Raw genomic sequence first — 21692 nt, 5'->3', positions numbered from 1 at the left:
CGGCCTCATTCGATTTCAGATCACCACCTGGAAGACCCGGAAAATTGGGAACATATTTGCAAAGGTGACTGGTAGCCAAAAATCGTGAAATAAACCCCCAATCCTGGATACTATTAGTCTTTTCTTCGTTACATACACTGCGACTGCTTATAATGCACCCCGTGTATATTTAATGAGAGATTCTGATAGTTATAAGTAGCTGACTCTCCCACTGGGCCAAGTCGTTCGTGCACTGGGAGGCGGGGGCGACGGTGAAGTTACGCCTTCTAGGGGCTAAAAGTAAAACTGCAGCTACTTACGCCTGTGGAACTTTCCGCCCCAAAATCTCACTAACACGCAAGATTTTATAACCGCCCATTTGGAAGAACTAAAATCACATAGATCCACACAAAAAAATCGTGTACAAGGAGAATTTGATGACGATTGAATAAATAAGCTACAAACTGTATGTGAAAATAAACTCTCTCCTTAGTGCTGAAATGCCATCCATCGCCTTCTTGTTCATATCGAACGTGGGTCGGCCACTCACACCATCATGGTTCCCCTGTAGTGACTGTAAATAACAATACCTGAATCCATTTCAATCGGCAAAAAATACCAAATTTAGATACATACTGACATGTGCTAATCACTGCATTGTAAATATAGGGCAGTACATAAAAAACTGCATTTTCGTCAGTGTTAGAAATTCCACCAAAGACTTTACACGTATATTCAGTACTACTAATCTTGTAGAGTAGATTAGCTTAGTTTTGTAGACTTGTTGGTAAGTGATAGTCATACGTTGTATCTTACTACCATTGCTGTGCAATAACGTCGCTGTAACTCATTGCCCACCCAGAGCCTTCAGTCTGTTTACCGGTGTCTCTTTTTAGTACCTCCATAGATGAGATTATGAACTATCCTGTGCTTACAGAAATTTTTAGAAAAACCTTTGCAAAGAGTGCCACTGTTTTGCCTTTGACTGAGACGGTATACTATGTATGTATTCTAAAATAACAATAAATCATTTCATAATGAAATAGACAAAGACATACAAACTTTATTGGTATACACTCTGTCAAGTTTGAGAGTAAGTTCTAAATCAAGCGTAGAACACGATATAAGCTGTACACATAAAATTTGATATACTTATAGTTTGATAAACACACAGAAGCACGAATAGTTTATAACGACAGAATAGAATATTATTAAAGTAAGTTCACTCAAAATGTCTAAAAAGCACATGTTTTTGTGAACATCTGCATATCACGATGCTTTAGATTCAACTCCAATATACAAAACAAAACACAAAACGTTTGGGACTTGATTTTGATATGGATGTATAATATCAAGTTAAAGTAAGAAACATCTTGCAATAGATATCACAATCATCCCAAAGCATTTTTTTTATTTATTTATTAAAACTTCGTTACAGAGGTAACTGGACAGGGGTAACAGAACTATATAAGTTCTTTTACTATACCCTGTCCAACATAAAAACATGGTGAATATATACGAGAGAAACAAATAATAATTACACAAGAATAAATGATAAAAAAGTGACCACTATTGAATAAATCAATGGTAAAAACAAAACAGAGAATGATGTCGAATAGTGGCATGAATAGAAATAAAAATAACACAAATAGTACAGATGATATAAAAATGATAATAATTACTAAGTCAGGGTCTAGGAACAGGGTGTGTACCAGGTGTATATGTTTTCGGGATCAAATTTATCGCATAGAAGGTGGCGGTAGTAACTGAGGATGGACTTCTTAAAGGTTACAATGGAGACGTTAGGGCATATTCTAAGGGATCTGGTGGTAACTGGTAATTGGTTCCATATATGTACAATCCTTTGAAAAAAGAATTTTTTGAATGTTGTGGTTTGACACTTTTCTTGTTGGAGCTTATACTGAGAAGTTGATCTGAGTGATGGATGGGGCGATTTGATATATTTGTTAATATCAATGTCGTAGCATCCTAGGAAGCATCTACATGTTCATAAGAAACAGAGGTCTAGAATTTCACGTCTGTATGAGAGTGGTAAGAGTGAGCATTGTATTAGCCTATTTGTGCTTGGTGTAACTTTTATCCTAATATCCTTTGCTAGTGGCACTGTTGTTTGTATGGAGATTACCACAGAATGGTACATGTATGATGCACGGTATTTCAAACGCCCCAAGGCAGTTACATCAGTCTGAAAAAACTTCATGGTAGAGTACATGTCCAATTAATCAATATTTCAGAGAAAGTGTCTTAATCAAAAGTTAGATCACACATATACAGTACAAACAAACGTTTCAGGACTGCATCTGGTGCGGTGTGTCAGGTGTGCTTGTGCGTGTCAATATGTATCAGGTGGTTACTTCAGAAGTTGTGGGTGTCCAAGTGTATGAGGTGTTTATTTCATGAGCTTGTAGGTGCCCAGGTGTATGAGGTATTTATCTCATCAGCTTGTGGGTGCCTAATTGTATCAGGTGTTTATTTCAGGTGTGTGTGTGTGCCCTGTTGTATCAAGTGATTACTTCATGAGCTTGTAGGTGCCCAGGTGCATCAGGTGTTTATTTCATCAGCTTGTGGGTGCCCAGGTGAGAGTTGCAGTTCGGGCAGCTGTGACGAGCGTCCTTCAGCTGTTTGACACACAACGGGATGAAGCAGCATCCAAGATTACAGCTGTAAAACAAACAACAAGGCAATCAATCAAGGTTTCATTAATTAATTCATCAATCAGACACAGCAGACTTCATCCCCTTCACAGACAAACAAACAAGCAAACACGCGTATTTACACATGCACATACAGTCACACACACACGTACACACACACACACACACACGCACGCACAGACGACCCCCTCTCTCTCTGTCTCTCTCTTTCTGTCTACTAGTATAAAACCTTCCTGGTCACAAGTTCGGGTCCGAGTCTGATTCCAACATGACTTCTTCACTCACCCGATGAGGCAGAGGCCCCCAATGGCAACCCAGGTCATCAGACCGTTCTCGTAGTCCACCCTGGTCTGGACGAGTTGCTGGCAGGTGGAACACGTGAGTTGGACGGGTTCGTGACTTGACATCTGCTGCTGACCGCCCACGACAATCTGCCCGGGCTGCGACACTGCAACCAGGCGGTGTATTATTTTTTGTGCGTACAATATGGAGTACTGGGAGGACCTTGACAATGACCGAGATGCAATTGTCCAGGCAGTTAACATCAAGAGAAGCTAGACTGACACGCAGCGCAGAAGAACTGCAGACTATTTCTATGAATATTTTTTTAGCCTGAGTACCATCCTCCGTAGTGACCGCTGGCTCAAAGCTTTTCGCTTGCTTACCACGGTTAGGCTAGGATTTTTTTCTTCAAGTACAAAATGCCTTTTAAATATCAAGTTAGGCAAATCTACAAATATATTAGATCAATACTACACTTACCTACAACAGTAGTGTTCCCCACTGGTGGGGGTGGAGGCTGGTGGGAAGGAGAAGACATATAATCATATATACAACAATAACTATACCAACTATGTATACAACAATGACTATACCTACTATCTATACAACAATAACTATACCAGAATGACCGAACTTAGCATTCATGACATGTGGTAATCCCTACGTTGTAAATAACGTTATATAACGTTAGGATATATCTGCCTAATTCTCAGTAAAAAAAACACCAATGACTATACAAGACTTAACCATCCCACTTTAAAAGAATATACTCCATTGTAATTTGTAGAGTAGTTTAGTTTCCTAGTTGTTGTGTTACAGAAGTTGCGATACGTTCATCTTATACAATGGTTGTGCAATAGAGTTATCATAAAGTTATCATGATGATGATGATGATGATGATACGTAACGCTACCTGCTGGTAGTTTGGTGGAACTTGACCAGGGACTTGAACCTGTTGCGGATATGCCGGCGCAGACATCTCTGATGTTTCCTATTTCTGCTGAAAAAAAAAGAAACAGCAAAGAGATGGAAATCTTGATAAAACAAACAAACAAACAAACAAACAAACAAACAGACAAAGAGATGTAACAGATCATGCGATGTTCTTTGGAGTAAATTAAACTTTTAGCGTCCTTAGCAGGCTTTTTTCTAATGGCATATCAGATCTTATTGTACGCAAAACACACGTAAGACACTGATCGAGCCTGAGTCGGATCCTTACATCTGCTTGGATATTACAAGACCATAACCTCTCCTATTCACCTTCGCCAACTGTAACGTTTGTGTTTACCTACAAGGTAAGGTAAGGTAAGGGCTGTGTTTGATTGTGGCTTTGTGGGCGCGTTTGTGTTCTCATTTGTGGTTTAACAGCACATCTGAGGAGGATATTGGATTGGCATGGCATTGGGTACATGATGTAAGTACTAAGTAGGTGTCTGTGTAAAAAAAAATGACAAGTTCAATTATGGCCCCCTGGCGGCTTTTTATGGCACTGCAACCGAACCTCCATTTTTGGTATCTCATGCTGTGGTCATTATTTCTGAGTGGCAGTTTCATTCAATGTACATTGCTCTTACCTTGTAGGAAAAGACAAATGTTATTTTGCTTCGTAGGTCGACCTACAACGAATGTAACCGGGCCATAAGAAGCAAACTCGTTGTTCACTTTTGATGTCGCCCACAATGATCTAGACAGCTTTTTTTCGTAACAAGACAGCTATATACAGATACGGGAAGACAGAAGCAAATACAGAAGTTTGCAACCTATGCCTCCTGGTGGTAAGGCCGCTGTAAACACATGGACTCTTTTGGTATCCTCTGATGCGTAACGGGTTGCCATGCTTGAAGTATTTCGCCTCGTCATGTCAGTAACGGTCCCCCGAAAGGGCGAAATAAAACGAAATGGAACGAAATGGAACGAACTAAAACAGCATATGTAACATTATAAAATGAAATACCAGTAGATAACGAATTACAAGGAGTAGACCGGAGCAGGAAGAATTTTAAATACAGAAGTGAGTGGTAAATACATAATATAACTTGTTTAATTTCTTATCTAATAGTATGTAATAATATTAAATACAACGTTTTTGTCGCGTTTGTGTGGCTAGATTCTTCCCTGAAAATGGAGGCGCCGCGTGCAAAGAGATCCGCCGCTCTTCCTTATGTACCAACGATCTGCAAATGAACTGCTGCAAATAGCAGAGAAATCAAGCAGGGAAATTTCATTCCATTTCGTTCCATTTCGTTCCACTTCGTTCCATTTCGTTCCATTTCGTTCCATTTCGCACTTTCGGGGGACCCAGTTAGTAATGCCTTCAACTTCAACGTTTCAGTGATCCTAGAGCACAGAGCATGTACTGTTCAGTATCTGCCTGAAACCTTGAGCTATGTAAAGGGAGAACGTTTTCCCTCTATGCATTTGAAAGCTTAAGGAATATACCGGAGTATAAAAGCACCCTACATAAATTTAGATATTGTAAACTCAGCGGCCAGACCCCCGCCCCAGCCTCTAGCACACTACCGTGCCGTTCACATAGGCGGGGACATGGCTAAGACATCATTCTAGCCAAACAGCCATTCTTTAAGACACTTTGAAATGTTAATGTTTATTCATTTAAACTCTTTGATCGCGATAGAAGGAAATAAAAGCGGTACACCCACCTTACAGGTATGACAAGACGTCGCACAGGTAAGCTACAAATAAAGTCAACAGCACGTGATCTTAGGCAATGAAACATGAGCCACTGTTTAGAAGGCGTGGCGCAGTTGCTTTGGCGACGAAGATCGGTCCATTTGACCTCTTTGAACAGGTGTGATAGAGATGTCTAGGTAACTTCTCTGAAGCAAGTTTAAGGTCTCATTCATGAGTTTTTTTCGCCCCATAGGCTTACATGTTATAAAACGTGTTTTACATGGGCGCGTTAGTAGTGAAGCTATAGGAAATGCACCAAGGTCATTCATTCTCTGTTGAGCTCATCTACCCTAGATCATGTGAAAAAAATTGCCAACTACCAGTTGGCATACAATTCCTTTTAATGGCAATCACAAACTGCACTTAGCTACACCCCCCAAAAAAGGTACTTTCCCGAGCTGAAAGCGCACGGCCGCATCACCGACAATGGCCGGCTGTGGACGTCCGACCTCGCGCGCGGCTGCCGAACGTCACCTGCTAATTTCTTCAGTTACAAACAAGCTTTCATCAGTTTGACGCTTGAGATCAGTCGGGCTGGCTAAAAGGGAATTTCCCTCCGATATAAACACACGTTCATGCAGTTAATTTTTTTGGGTGCACGGACTCTTTTCGGAGTATTACAGGGATGAGACCTTATAAAGAAAAAAAGGTAAACCTAAAAAATCTCCAGGAAAACGGAAACACCACGAAAGAGATCGATAGAAGTTTGGTGTACTTTTGCACTTTTTTTAGAAGATAAATACATTGTACATATACATTGTAGGTCATTACGTGTACCACATATATTGCATAGTAGATTAGTTGCGTACACTTGTCTGTAATCAATAGAAGTTCCCATACGTTGTATCTTATACCATCGCTGTGCAATAACGTTGCTATAAAGCATTGCCTACCCAAAGCATTCAGTCTGTTTTACGGTGTCCCTTTTTGGTACCTTTATAAATGAGGGGTGGTCTCTCAGGTTAAAACTATCCTATGCTCAAGAAAAATTCAGAAAAAAAACCTTTGCAAAGAGTGCCTCGATTCAGCCTTTTGTTTTGGCTACGATGGTATTCTATATGAACTGACAACAAATCATGAATCAAACTATTGAGCTAACTGATCGTAATTAGTCTGAGTGTCATCCTGTTTCAGTTCCAGGCTCTGCCTTCACCACTGTATGGTGAAGGTAGAGCCTAGAACTGAAACAGTATGACACTCAGGCTAGAGCGTAACCACTCAAATAGGTTAAATTTCTGAATGAAATAAACAAGGACGCACAAATGCAAGACATACAATCTTTAATGTTGTGCATTCTGTCAAGGCAGACAGAGAGGTAGTACTAAAATCAAGTGTAGAACGCGAGATCAGCTATGCCGCATAAATAAACTCATAGTTTAAAAAATATACAGGATTGCTTATCACAACAGAATTGTACAATAGCAAATCAAATTCACTCAAAAGGTAGAAAAATCAAGTTAATCTTATTGAGTAATTGCCTGACTAGATTTCAGAGTTATGATTCAATTCCGATATACTAGTTCTAAAATAAACGCAAAAGAACTTGATTTTGGTCATATACTGTAGAAGTATAATACATGTATCAGCATTATACAGGTAAATAGAGTGACAAACATCTCATAATGGATATCATGACCACCCTAAAGCAGTTATGCTTGGTGTAACTTTTAGCCTTATGTTTGTTAGTGGCCTTTTTGTATATATGGAAATTGCCACAAATATAATGTACAAAATTTCAAACGCTCCACAGGAGTTACATCCGTCTGGGAAAAGACAAACATCCTAGTAGAATACATGCCCAATTGATTAAGATTTATGAGCACGGTGTCTTATCAAAAGTTAGATCACAAAGTTTTCAGGATTTCCTCGGGTGCGGTGTGTCAGATGCTGTGTGCTTGTGCGTGTGCAGGCGTATCGGGTGTTTACTTCATCAGCTTGTGGGTACCCTGGTGCATCAGGTGTTTACATGAGGAGCTTGTGGGTGCCCAGGTGTATCAGGTGTTTACTTCATCAGCTTGTGGGTGCCTAATTGTATCAGGTGTTTATTTCAGGTGTTTGTCGGTGCCCAGGTGTATCAGGTGTTTATTCCAGGTGTTTGTTTGTGTGTGTCCAGGTGTGTCAGGTGTTTAACTCATCAGCTTGTGGGTGCCAAGGTGGGTGTTGCAGTTCGGGCAGCTGTGCCGAGCATCCTTCAGCTGTTTGACACACAGCGGGATGAAGCAGCATCCGAGATCACAGCTGTAAAACAAGAAGTGAGGCAATCAGACATGCCAGACTTCATCTTCTCCAGTTAGGTCAGAAACACACAAACAAACACACGTATATACACATGTACATACAGTCACACACACGCGCACACGCACACACACACACGCACGTACACACACACGCACATACGCACGCACGCACGCACGCACGCGCACACACACACACACAAACACACGCACGCACACAAACACACGAACGCACACACACACGCACATACGCACGCACGCACGCACACACACGCACACACACAAACACACGCACGCACACACACACACGCACATACGAACGCACGCACGCACGCACACACACACACACACACACACACACACACACAAACACACGCATGCACACACACACACACACACACACACACACACACACACACACACAGACCGTCATACCACACACAATACTTCATTGTCTTAGAAGTAAAAACAACAAGAGTCCGTAGGACACAATTCTCCGTGAAGTATTTAAGTATGTACAAGTATTGACCCACACAAATTGCATCTCTGCTCAGTCCAAGTAGTGTTTTAGAGCAAGTAAAGAAAAAAGTGTTTGTTTATCTTTTTCTTTCAATACAGGAGTGGTCAACCTGCTGAAAAGTATGTTTTTACAGCATGGCACAGATGGGATCTAGAAATTCCGGGAAAAGTCACAAAGTTAGATCTAGATGGCCCCTTTTCAATTATCAACGAACCATTCAGCCTTACAACTAAGATGTATCAGAAATCACAAATATGCAGTAAATCCTCTTTCCACAATTTATTGCAGGCCGGCCTGATCTATAGCTATCAAGCTATTTGCAATAAAAAAAAGGCTAATTTATATTATCGTAACATTTCACGAAGGTCAAAGGTCACCGGATCTAACCACCCGGAAGTGACACTGGCGCGCGCACTTTTCTGAGATATATTTCTCAACAATCTTTCATCCCCTGCGTAAACTTCTTACATTGTCACAGCCTCCGTATTATAAACTACAAGTGTGGTAAGTTTGAAGGTCCAGAGATTTGCCATTTTCACACTGTGCGTAAAAATGCATCGTCCGTCCCGTGCCCATACTGTATGCGAGTTGTGACTCGGGACACGGCATACTTAATACACAGACTGGAGGTCACTATGCACATGTTCGCAGCTAAAACTCACAATTCCCGTTGCTGCATTGGTATGTAACTTGGTATATCGTTTGCTAGGTTGCGCGTGGTGATGCACGTTGTCTATTTTTCAATGTAACAGTGACTATACGATCACAGCAAGTAAGGAAGATTTATACCCCGTATCTGCCTGAAGTATTCCAGTCATGCATAACGGATTATAACATGGTCCCTATGGCAGGGCAGTGGGACATAGCATTAATCATAGGGGTGCAATTACGATATTGGATTGACGTTTAAAGTAGTTATGGTGTAACAAAGCTATTGTGCATCACCACGCCGAACCAGGCAAACGATATGCCAAGTTACACACCAGTGCGACAACGGGATCGTGAGTTATAGCTGCGAACGCGCAAACAAATGCATTCCCAATACTCCCAGAAGGAGGTCATCCTCCTTCCCGGAGTAATAAGACCAGCCAGGCGAGTACGGTATGTCATACATTGTGTACGAGTATCTTACTGGTTATAAAACCTTCCGGGACACAACGAGTCTGATCCCAACATGACTTCTTCACTCACCCGATGAGACAGAGGCCACCCATGGCCACCCAGGTCATAAGGCCGATCTCGTAGTCCACCCTGGTCTGGACGAGTTGCTGGCAGGTGGAACACGTGAGTTGGACGGGTTCGTGACTTGACATCTGCTGCTGACCGCTCACGACAATCGGCCCGGGCTGCGACACTGTAACCAGGAGGTGTATTAGTTTCTGTGCACACATATTCATATTCAACACGGATATCTGGGAGAATTCGAACCTTGCAAATACGTGACGACCGATCCAGGTGGAAATGCACACTGTTCAGGCAACTAAAATAAGGAGAAGCTAGGCTGATAGCGCAGAAGAAAAGGCGGCTCAGCAGAAAAGAACGCTGTTGCAGAACTGAGTCAGCATGCGGATGTAACTTGTGTGGCAGAGACTGTCGTTTTCGAATAGACTGTTTAGCCATAGCCGACGCTGTATGGATGTCAACATTGGTAGACGAAGGTCATTTTTATCTTCAGAATGCCTCAGAAAGTACAAGTTGAAAATACACAGTGCATCAAAGTTATGCAAAGCTAGCAATGACATTGGTCAAATGCCATACTTACCTACAACAGTAGTGTTACCCATTGGTGGGGGCGGTGGCTGTTGGGAAGGAAAAAAATGTATAGTAATATATACAATAATGACCATATCAGAATGTCCAAATTTAGCTATACTGACATGTGATAATCCATGCGTTGTGCATTTATAACAGTATAGGACAGTACTGCTAATTGTTAGAAATTCCACCAATAACAGTACAAGTTAAGTACATAATCTCATCCTACGCCACATCAAAGAATATACTCTGTTCTAGAGTAAATAGTTAAGTTTCATAGTAATAGAAGTTGCGATACTTTATACCTTATTGTTGTGCAAGAAAGGTATTATGACGTTTCTGGGCTATTGACAGGGTGTTCCTATCAATAAGATTTTTTTGGCACTGTTGACAGGATTTTCCTTGTGAACAATTATTCACAAGGAAAATCCTGTCAACAGTGCCAAAAAAATCTTATTTTAAAAAAAAAAAGCTCACCTCGTGAGCCCGTCAACCCTAACTAGATCTATGAGGATACTCCTGTCAAATGGTTCAAAATTAAGATTTATTTACATTCCTGAGCAAGAATGATTGACCGGAAAAAACGATGTTAGAGTAAAAGAAAAGACGGGATCAAATCCTTTTGGGAACCTCGATCCTGTCAATAGCCATGCCCATATATCTATGAAGATGCGCATATATGATGATACGTACCGGCTGGTAGGCCGGTGCGACCTGGCCCGGGACCTGGCCCGGGGCCTGGACCGGGGCCTGGACCTGCTGTGGATATGCCGGCGCAGACATCACTGATGTTTCCTATTTCTGCTGGAAAACGAAATAGCAAAGAGATGGAGATCTTAATAAAACAAACAAACAAACAGACAAACAAAACAAACAGATGCACCGAAGTACACGATGTTTTCGGGGGTAATGAGTGGACTTGGACACGAAAAATGCAATATTGCGGCTTGATGCCACACCTTTTCTAGTCTCCTTAAGAGTCGCTACGAGTCGGGCTTTTTGAAAAAGCCTGACTCGTACATAGAGTCTGCTATATATAGCGCTAAGGAAGGTACAATAACACCGCAACCCCCTCTAGCGGCTTTCTATGGAACTGCGACTGAACCTCCATTTTCAGCACCTCGTGCTATCATCAGCATTTTTTAGTGGAAAGTTTACAGTTTCATTCAATGTAGACTTCCCTTACCTTGTAGATAAAGAGAAATATTTTGCTTCTTATATGTATAGGGCGCGGTTGCATTCGTCGTAGGTAGTCTTACAATTTTGATTTTTTCAAGCAGGCTGTTACAGAACCAACCGCCGGCATAAATCTTAGACAGCCTTTGTCTGGCACGACATGTCCTTTGAAGTTTGCAATCGCACGACAATCACACGACGTTCCTGGCGTGCACCAGGCGAGGCCGGCTATCGGTGACGTCATAACATGGCCTAGTGGAGGGAGGCGTACCACGTCCTTGTTATAGCAACGAGTCAAAACTGTGCGAAAGTATTTGACGAGCCGATTTAACTCGTCAATAGAAAACACAACACGATATATACATGTACACGCAGCGATGGCCTCGTCTATTGTTGTCTAAACGCTCTGGCTCTTGACCAAACAAAAACAAACCATTGAACTTCTATCAACAGGGGAGGGCAGTGTACAATACTAGTAAGATAAATATCAACACGTCAGAACATCAAGAACTATGATGTTTTCGACGACGACACGAAAAATTAGTACATCTAAATTAAGAATGAACAGAAATGTATGTTGCCACAAGTGATTTCGATGACGATAATAAAACATACTATCAATGGGTTTCAATGAGGCAAAACCAGGTATCACGAACATGCCCGTCAATACCAGCTTCCCCACAAAACACCACAAAACAACCATCAAACAAGCCAAGCAGCCTCATTTTGCCGTCTCGTCGCAAATACGTTTCAAAAATAGATTTTCAATTCCAGTGCCTTTTTGTTACGGTTAGGACAGAATCTGTCTTATCCTGACAGAATAAAGTTTCTGGGCTTCTGAGAATGGCTAAGCACGGTGGCCTAGTTCTCACGTGTACAAAGTACTACCTTTACATACAATTTACTTTTCTTTTGGTTTGCTGTCCTTTAAATTCGCCTCAAATTACAAATCAACGTGCAGTCTTACAGACAACATTGCGGCAAGAAACATCTTGTTTTGTGCCATCATTTTCTAAGTACATTTTACAAGTGATTGCATGTGCTAAATGCAACCCATGTCAAAATGATATAAACAAGTCCTTACATTTGAAACCAACATAAACATACAAGACATCATATTACGCATAACGTTTAATTATATTCCATCAATTGAGCCTCCTAGCTGGTGACAAGGCCGTTGCAAACAACTAAAATAGTCTTTTGATATCCTGTGATGCGTAACGGATTGCCATGCATGAAGTATTTCACCTCGTATTGTCAAAAATAGCTTCAACTCCAACATTTCAGTGATCCTACAGCACAGAGCATATACTGCACAATGTCCGTCTAAAATCTTGAGCTATATGAATGCCTAACTTTCTTCTTCTACGCATTTAAAAAGGGATTATAAAAGCACCCTACAAATTGCAATATTGTAAGCAGCCAGATCTCAGCCTGGAATTCACAACCTTGTCGTGTTCAGATGGGCGGGGACACATGGCTATAACACTTTGGAACGTAGAAACGACCGATAAAAAACGAGTATGGTTACACGTATTCAGCCAAGTTGCAACTGCAAATGAGACTAGATGTTTGGACGCCAACAGAAGGGATACCATCCAAGGTTTAACCTCAATGCTGTCCTTAGGGGTGATATGACGTCGCAGGAAGACTGATATAGTTTTAATATACCTAACGGTACAGGTTGGATCGTATAAGGAAATAAAAAGCGGTACACCCACCTTACAGGTATGACAAGACGTCGCACAGGTACGCTACAAATAAAGTCAGCAGCACGTGATCTCAGGCAATGAAACATGAGCCACTGTTTAGAAGGTGTGGCGGAGTTGCTTTGGCGACGAGAACGACCTATTTGCCCTCTTTGTTCCGGTGAAATGAAGATGTCTAGGCCCTTCTTTCTTGCGGTCCCCAGAAAGTGCGAAATGGAACGAAATACTAAATGGAACGAAATGGAACGAAATGGAACGAAATGAAACGAAATGGAACGAAATGGAACGAAATGGAACGAACTAAAACAACATATGTAACATTATGAAATGAAATACCAGTAGATAGCGAAATATAAGGTTCTAGGAGTAGACCGGAACAGGAAGCATTTTAAATACAGAAGTGAGTGGTAAATACATAATATAATGTATTTCATTTCTTGAATCCATGTGATGATATCAAATACATGTACAACGTTTTTGCCGCGTTTGTGTGGCTAGATTCTTCCCTGAAAATGCGGTCCCCAAAAGTACGAAATGGAACGAAATGGAACGAAATGGAACGAAATCGGACGAAATGGAACGAAATGGAACGAAATGGAACGGACTAAAACAACATATGTAACATTATGAAATGAAATACCAGTAGATAGCGAAATATAAGGATCTAGGAGTAGACCGGAACAGGAAGCATTTTAGATACAGAAGTGAGTGGTAAATACATAATATAATGTATTTTATTTCTTGAATCCATGTGATGATATTAAATACAACGTTTTTGCCGCGTTTGTGTGGCTAGATTCTTCCCTGAAAATGCGGCCCCCAAAAGTGCGAAATGGAACGAAATGGAACGAAATGGAACGAAATGGAACGAAGTAAAACAACATATGTAACATTATGAAATGAAATATTAGTAGATAGCGAATATAAGGTGTAGACCGGAACAGGAAGCATTTTAAATACAGAAGTGAGTGGTAAATGCATATTATAACGTGTTTTATTTCTTGAATCCATGTGTTTAATATTAAATACAATGTTTTGGCCGCGTTTGTGTGGCTAGATTATTCTCTGAAAATGGGATCGCCGCGTGCAAAGAGATCCGCCGCTCTTCTTGTGTTTACCAACGATCTTCAAATGAACTGCTGCAAATAGCAGGGAAAACAAGCAAACGGAACTGAGTATCAAAGTTAGGACCAGATTATACAGAAGTTGGTGGTAACATTGCATCTCCAAGAGGGCATGAGGCAATGGTAATTTTATTATTTATACAGCGTGTTTGCGTGTTGTGTGAACCGTGAAATACATGTCCTACACGTCCACACCCCTCCTTTATTTTGTCGGGAACAGGGAAGCAGAAATGTCTCCAGAGGACTCCACGTCCGTGTTTGAATGGAGTGTGAAATGTTAATCTCCAAGCAAATCTATGGGTTGCGAAGGCCATATCAGAGGCCACAAACTGGCAGAGGAAGTACGTTTTGCAACTTGCAACCCGTAGGTCTGCTTGGAGGCTATGAAATGTCGCTATTTTCAGCAGTTCATTTGCAGATCGTTGGTAAACACAAGGAAGAGCGTCGGATCTCTTTGCACGCGGCGATCCATTTTCAGGGAAGAATCTAGCTACACAAACGCGACAAGAAAAACGTTGTATTTGATATTAAACACATGGATTCAAGAAATAAAACACGTTATAATATGTATTTACCACTCACTTCTGTATTTAAAATGCTTCCAGTTCTGGTCTACACCTTATATTCGCTATCTACTGGTATTTCTTCTTCTTCTTCATTTCATAACGTTACATATGTTGTTTTAGTTCGTTCCATTTCGTTCCATTTCGTTCCAGTTTGTTCATTTTCGTTCCATTTCGTTCCATTTTATTCTATTTCGCAATTTCTGGGGACCCTTCTCTTGGGCAGTGTATGAAGAAAAAAAGTATAAACCTGAAAATCTCCTGAAGTGTAATGGACGACAATGATAGACGTTTGATGTATTTCTCCCTACTTTTTAAGAATATAAACAAACAAATAAACAAACAGATAGACAGGCAGACAAAGATATAACGTTAAACATCGAACAGAAAATATAATCTTTGCGGGGGACCCGCTGTGAAGTCAAACTCCAATGATATGTGTTACTCCGATTTTTTTAATCAGATATTTATGATTATATAAAGATAAACACTCACTCGCAAAACTTTTAAAAACGCCACAAAAGGACATGTTTCAACCCTACATCTACTTGGAGATGAAGACTGCCCCTCCCGCTTTCCACATGTCATACGTCATCGGGTTCATGAATAATTCATGACCAAATTTAGTCTTGCGCATTTGTGGTTCCGTCCGGTCTGCCTTTTTACCGGAATGTCCCGGAATGCCCGTTTTACACCGGAATGCCCCGGAATGCCCATAAAGGAGGGTGAATTCTACCGGAATACATTATACTTTGATGAGTAAACATCACAAATTGCTGTATTTTGGCATGAAATGATATATTCATGGCCCAGGGAACGAGAAATCATTAGAAATTAGTGATGGCCATCGGCGCCCGCCAGTCGCCATGTTTGCTTTTATTGCTGACCGGGGAACTATCACCGATCGCTAATTTCTAGTGATTTCTCGTTCCCTGGGCCCTAAAGATATAATTTCATGTCAAAATACAGCAACCTGTGATGTTTACTCATCAAAACATAGTGTATTCCGGTAGAATTCACCCTCCTTCATGGGCATTCCGGGGCATTCCGGTAAAAAGGTAGACCCCTGCCGTCTAGAACGTCTCCCGCCCCAAGGATTTCGGAGAGGCAAAACTTCCTCCTCGCTTTTTCTTGTCGTGACACGTCTGATTTCAAGGTTTCCCCGCTCCAGTCTGGTCATAGTTGTTAGGTAAGTATGGACAGCACTTTCGGAATCATCTGAGGTGATTAATTATCTTAAACAACTCTGATTTAAGCCCGATTTTTGGTGACACTATATCAACATGTTGCTTCGCTAGGCGTATATGTTGATGTTTTTTTTTGGTACGAACGATCCAACTCAGTGGAGCCAACCAGGGGAATTTGAAACAATCGAGCACACATTTGAAGACTTCAGTTATACACCAAAAGATATATTATTATTCTGTGGGTCATTAGAGCAGAGATTTTGAAGCTCTTAATATTTGAGGATACGTGGTGGTAGAACGTAAACAACAACCCAACCCTAAGTCTAGCCCTATAGCCCCTCCCATCTTGAAAAAAAGTCAGGGGAAGTTTCAATACCGTTTAATAGCTAGCGAATGAGATGTGCATTCAGATCCAAGTAATTCAAGGTCACATTTACAGTTTATTACCACTTAGTATGTAGGTTAATTGCCCTGTAGACTGTTGACCTCATATGTTTCAGGGTCAAGTTGCCTTTCTCTAGTGGATGATTGGAAGATGGGGGGGGGGGTGGCTGAAAGAATTTAGGGGGATCTGCTGAAGAAATAGAAACATTTATTACATTTATCTGAGATGAAACATAAAATCTGTAAAATTACAGACTTATTAAAGATTGTTCCAAAGCTTAACTTGTAGTGTTGTAGTCCATTTGGTGTCACCCCCGTTTTTGGCCCCTTAAGTTTAACTGTACATGACACATTAGGGTTAGACCCCTGTGTGCATACATAAATACCCATTCCTTTGCACATACTGTAGTACAAATGTGCTTTTTTGCGGCCTTTGATACACTGGAGCCAGTTGTAGCTGAGTCTCAAAACTGATGGTGAATTGTTTACATTATTATTATTATTATTATATCAGTTATCAGATAATCTAGTGTGATTGTCACTGTCTAATGGTTTTGTAGCCAAAAATATGGTGTCTCTCTAGTATTGGGTGTGTCAGGGACTCTGAGGTCAAGCAAGCTGGAAGGTTATCCATTGACCATCTGTCGGGTCAAGTCTAAATGTCTTAAGATCATTCAAATGTCTTCTTTCATTCAAAGTACAACTGGATAGCAGTCCTGTTCGGTACTGTTTGTTGTGTCAGTTGCTATACAATTTACCCCAAGGGAAGATAGCCTGGGTGCCATCCTAGTTACTGTAAATGCATTTAAGTTCATGCAGGGTTTTTTTTCGCGGTAGGGAGGAAATGGAGTGTTCACGATGGTTTTAAGTTCGCGTTTGAAACAATAGTTGCGCAGCTGCTACAGTCATAGGTGGGCAAAAGTTTTGTGGTGGTTTTAAGTTCGTGCTGAAAGTTCAACACGAAAACCGCGAACATAAAACCGCTGCAAACATTTCTGGATTTACAGTAGTGAAGTATTGGAGCCCCGGGAAACTAACCAGGCTAACTCAGTGACTTATGATGATGTTTGCATTCCATGGCCTTCTGAGAGGGAATTTATTTCTTCTACAGGCCTACTGTGTAACAGTCTACCATGATTCTGAATTCAGACTGTGGTGTAGCAAGGTCTCTACCACACTCCAAGGGTTGCTGGAAAATAGTAGAAATTGGTCAAATAGATTGTGTTGTATTTGTAAATTGTACTCTATGGCCAATTGATAGTACTCCTCTGGTGTATTGTTCAGTCTAATTGGTAAATTTCTGCTATTTTTCCAGCAACCTAGAGTCTTTTAGAGACTGAGGTGGCATGGTTAATCTGAATTTTACATTTCTGGTAGAATTTGAGGGTACGTGTCAAAGTAATAGGTTGCAGCATTTTCATTTTTTGTCTACATTTTCCTCTGTTTGCAGCACTTAAAAGAGATGTCTAAGGCACAAGAAGCAGGGGAGCAACAGGCCCCGCCCCCATATCCCGGGCAACCGGCGGCTGGGCAACCATACTACCCCCAGCAACAACCCGGGGCGTACCCACCCGGGCAACAACCCGGGACGTACCCACCCCAGCAGCAACCCGGGGCGTACCCACCCCCGCAGCCTGGCCAGCCTGGGGCATACCCACCCGGTCCACAACAACCTGGGGTAGGTATCACTATGGTAACACTACAAACAAATATGAATACAACAACAGCTTGTAATAATGTATGTATGTTCCATAATGCAAGGGAATGGGTAGATGCAATTGTCACTACACATGAATTGGTTCAACTTTATTTAAATTCAAAACATCCAAGGTCATCTTTAAGTTAAAGGGCAAACGTGCTGTGAATTTTATGATATTTGGTTACACATTAGTCTGAGTATTTTAAATCCAATGGAAAAGTGAAACTGTAGGGTTTCCAAAATTTAAAGATGCTTTTTCAAATATGAACCATTCAAATATGACCGTTATTACTTCACAATAATGGCTAATATTAATGATGGCTGCTCAGCTACAAATACAAGTACATTTTGAAGTGAATTCCCTTGCCACCCAATGCGAAGAGACATGTGATATGATAGTAATTAAGTTATGAAATAAAGATCTAGTAAAAATTAACCATTTTTCTACAAGCAGCCATGTGAGCCGTACCCCCCACAACCGGACCAACAAGCTGGGGTGAGTTCACACCTGGAGAAAGAAATAACAAATCTCTGATTTTGTTCCAGGCATGAAAATCACCACTTAAGTTACTGGATGCAGATTTGAATATTGAATTTGTTTACTTTATTTACTTCTCATGGACTTGTTGTTTTCCATATTAACCTTATTTTGATACCTTACAATAACTTACGTTTTAGATTCTTACGATTTAGATTCAAATCTTACGATTTAGATTTAGATTCAAATCCATTCCAAAAGGCTGATTTTAAACAGGACAAAATGAACATTAGTTGCATGTTATGTACATGTTTATCACAAAGTAAAGTGCGCACCAACAAGCTTTTCATCTGTCCCGTATTCTTAATCTTATAAGTTATTTAAAGGGTTTGACTTCTTTCACTTCAGTCATACTTCTATAAATATTGACTTCTTTCACTTCAGTAATACTTCTGTAGATATGCATGATTTTGACAGGCCTAGGTTAGAAGGACCTTCTAAGCATGTCAATTTTGTATTGGTCATGGGATTAGGTTAAAATGGAGAAGGTTAAAATCAGGAATAGAGTAATCATCATGCTGATGGTAGCACTCTGTACATGTACATGTACATGTGGAATACTGTATGATATACAAAAATGTAGCTCCCCTCCCCGCAATCAATTCAAACTGTCATGTGGCAGCCTAGTCTGTGTTACACAAAGTCACTGTCCAAAGCTCTGCGGACCCCTTTCTGCAGAGTTTGTGGCAGTGCACCTCTTATTAGTTAGGAGACTGACTACCAAAAAAGAAGTACCAATAGGAGCTCGGGAATCTATATTTCGTTACAAATCAGTCCAATAGGAGCTAAGGATTCTCTCCCACCATGAAAATCAGTCATAACAGCCTCTGATTGTAACCAACAGTTCCAAGTCTGACATTGTCCATTGTTGGCACATATATGTATACATATTGGATTAGAATGTCCCCAATTCTCCTAACTTACATATGATGGCTGTCATTAAAGCCGCTAGGGTCCTGACCAGTGGAAGAGCTGCAAGAAACGTAATTTATTCAGGCTAGTGCCATCCAGAATAGGTTGCATGATTTGAGACTAATAAGACCCTGATTATCTTGCCCACATTTACAAGCAGCCAGGACAACCAGTAGTGTACATGACCCAGCCACCTGGGCCAGTACAGTATCCAGCACAGCCACACCTAGCAACGGTATGTAGCGATGGAGTGACGACGCCCATCAATAGGAACCTTATTATGTTGGGTGTTCTGCATAGTAGGTTTTATCTGCAGGAGCTGCTGGTTGTAGGAGGTTATGTTAGTTGTATAGTGTACAGTACCTTGCAATGGTGTCTCTTGTCTCCTTGCTACATTTTTGCTGCCATTTTCATGTTCGTAATCCTAACATTTAATCCAATTTTGATCTCTAGCCGCGTCTTTTATTTGGTGTACCCAGCTTTGTATATGTACAGTGACATTGCAAGTAGTTCATGTATGTTTTATGGGTAAGGTAAAGGTATAGGTCCCATAGCCTTCGAGGTCTAGGGCAGGGTATACAATCTAGAAAGTCGAAGCCAAACTCTTTCCTTCCACTGCCTTTTACTTCCCCAACCAAAGTCAGGTTCCGATTTTCACCTGGGAGGTGTTAGGAAAGGCATGTTGTCTTTCCCAAGAACACAACGTCTACCCTGTAATGGCAGGAATAGATCTGTGACCTCTCAACCTCATGTCCACTAGATATATATGTGTGCCTTTATTTTGTTTCCAGTACCCTCAGCCACCCCCGGGAGGCTATACCCCGCAGGGCCCTGGTCAGCCCCCTGCACCGCCTGGCACCACTGTCATCGGTAAGGCTGCCTTACATAAGATATGGAGATGGCATCCAGACGTTTTGAGTGACATCCATCACTCTTCTTCAGTGTCACTAGAATGCACTTGCAAAACGAGTCAATACTAATAGTAACTTGAAATATAACTGGAAAAAATTGTTGAGAATTGTCAAAGTTACTAACTCGTAATGGTCGTGTGTAAATGTCACTGATATGTAGGATAGCGATATATATAAGTGATTTTGACATGCTCAACCTGTTTTTCATCTCTTGTGCTAGTGTTGATTTGTGGTGTATGTGTGTATGGTTGTGTGTCAGTGTGTCTGTGTTTATATTGTCTGTGTCTATGATGCCCTGTATAGTCACAATGCAGAGTATCTATGTGTTTATACCCTAGGATGTAGGCTACTTGACCACCGTAGCTGAGTAGAACACAGTGGAGCACTATGTAGTACAACTGACCTCCACTCCTGTTTCCAGTGTCCCAGCCTGGCGTGATTGTGACCAGTCCGCAGTCATTCCGTACCGGTTACCCGGTCACCTGTGTGTGCCCCACCTGCCACCAGACCGTCCAGACCAGGGTGGACTCCGAGGTGGGACTTATCACCTGGCTGGCCATGGGGGGCCTTTTCCTTGTGGGGTGAGTCGGTGATTCAATTGATTTGTTTGATTGTGTAAAGACATACAGCCAAAGCTACCCAACTAGCCGAGACTATTACAAAGGGCTAGCCCTGGCAGTGACAAGGCACATATAGAGGTGTTTATAAAGCACAAGGTACTATATATCCTTTTTACGTAGACTATACAGAGCTCTTGGTATCATTTTTTTGCAGAGATTGCCTGGTTTACTGACCTAACCTATCCTGTAATTAGAATCAATGTTGAAATGTTACATGGCATGATGACCCTTGTTTGTTCGTTTGAACCTTTGTTTATTCGTGAAGCTTAGATTGACCTGCAGGTCACTTTTCATTGAGGTCATGAGGTAAGGATTAGCAAGGAGGTTAGATATACAACCTCCTTGGGATTAGGTAAGATATATCAAAGATGCAAATAACATGATTGAAGTCCAGACCTTTACCTAAACCCCTGTACCTGAAAGTTTCTGTTCGTTTGTTTGTTTTCCAGGTGTTGGGCCGGGTGCTGCCTGATCCCGCTGTGTATTGATGAGCTGAAGGATGCTCGCCACTCCTGCCCCAACTGTAGCACCCACCTGGGCACCTACGACAGGGTCAGCTAAACACCTGCAGCACCTACAACACCTGGCTGGCTTTAACAGCAGTTGGTCCTTCAGTATGCTTGCAGATGACAAACATAAGGCCACACCAATTTAGTTGCTTAGTTCTCGGGTTTGTAAAAATACTGCTTGAATGGAATATCAACATGAAGACTGACTGAGGGGAAAATCT

At 41.3% G+C, this 21692-nt stretch overlaps 3 protein-coding genes across 10 annotated transcripts; 1 reads left to right on the top strand and 2 right to left on the bottom strand.

The window, feature by feature from the left end:
• Positions 1–1022: 1022 nt before the first annotated feature.
• LOC136449056 (lipopolysaccharide-induced tumor necrosis factor-alpha factor homolog) lies at positions 1023–5691 on the bottom strand. Of its 5 annotated transcripts, none has more exons than XM_066448847.1 (5): positions 5600–5691; positions 3850–3933; positions 3417–3453; positions 2940–3102; positions 1023–2661 (listed from the first exon to the last, which is right to left on the bottom strand). In XM_066448847.1, the coding sequence occupies exons 2-5, from the start codon at positions 3913–3915 to the stop codon at positions 2550–2552; spliced, it is 378 nt and encodes a 125-aa protein (XP_066304944.1). In that variant the 5' UTR covers positions 3916–3933; positions 5600–5691; the 3' UTR covers positions 1023–2549. The 5 variants fall into 5 exon arrangements, with proteins under 5 accessions (XP_066304944.1, XP_066304946.1, XP_066304949.1 ...); XM_066448849.1 differs by having other exon boundaries at positions 3850–3936; positions 5600–5678; XM_066448852.1 differs by lacking the exon at positions 5600–5691 and adding an exon at positions 4514–5535.
• A 1202-nt stretch (positions 5692–6893) lies between these two features.
• Positions 6894–13129, bottom strand: LOC136448753 (lipopolysaccharide-induced tumor necrosis factor-alpha factor homolog). Of its 2 annotated transcripts, none has more exons than XM_066448399.1 (5): positions 13037–13129; positions 10833–10943; positions 10147–10183; positions 9576–9738; positions 6894–7868 (listed from the first exon to the last, which is right to left on the bottom strand). In XM_066448399.1, the coding sequence occupies exons 2-5, from the start codon at positions 10920–10922 to the stop codon at positions 7757–7759; spliced, it is 402 nt and encodes a 133-aa protein (XP_066304496.1). In that variant the 5' UTR covers positions 10923–10943; positions 13037–13129; the 3' UTR covers positions 6894–7756. The 2 variants fall into 2 exon arrangements, with proteins under 2 accessions (XP_066304496.1, XP_066304495.1); XM_066448398.1 differs by having other exon boundaries at positions 10833–10940; positions 13037–13126.
• A 2619-nt stretch (positions 13130–15748) lies between these two features.
• LOC136449179 (lipopolysaccharide-induced tumor necrosis factor-alpha factor homolog) lies at positions 15749–21689 on the top strand. Of its 3 annotated transcripts, none has more exons than XM_066449057.1 (6): positions 15749–15900; positions 17733–17960; positions 19592–19666; positions 20223–20301; positions 20764–20923; positions 21412–21689. In XM_066449057.1, exons 2-6 carry the CDS (start codon positions 17745–17747, stop codon positions 21521–21523), a joined length of 642 nt encoding a protein of 213 aa, XP_066305154.1. In that variant the 5' UTR covers positions 15749–15900; positions 17733–17744; the 3' UTR covers positions 21524–21689. The 3 variants fall into 3 exon arrangements, with proteins under 3 accessions (XP_066305154.1, XP_066305153.1, XP_066305155.1); XM_066449056.1 differs by having other exon boundaries at positions 19589–19666; XM_066449058.1 differs by lacking the exon at positions 19592–19666 and having other exon boundaries at positions 15754–15900.
• The last annotated feature ends 3 nt before the right edge of the window (positions 21690–21692 follow it).

This window comes from Branchiostoma lanceolatum, chromosome 14, assembly GCF_035083965.1.
Source record: "Branchiostoma lanceolatum isolate klBraLanc5 chromosome 14, klBraLanc5.hap2, whole genome shotgun sequence".
Lineage (NCBI taxonomy): Eukaryota > Metazoa > Chordata > Leptocardii > Amphioxiformes > Branchiostomatidae > Branchiostoma > Branchiostoma lanceolatum.
The sequence above is the reverse complement of the archived record's forward strand: the minus strand, read 5'-3'. Positions and strand labels throughout refer to the sequence as shown.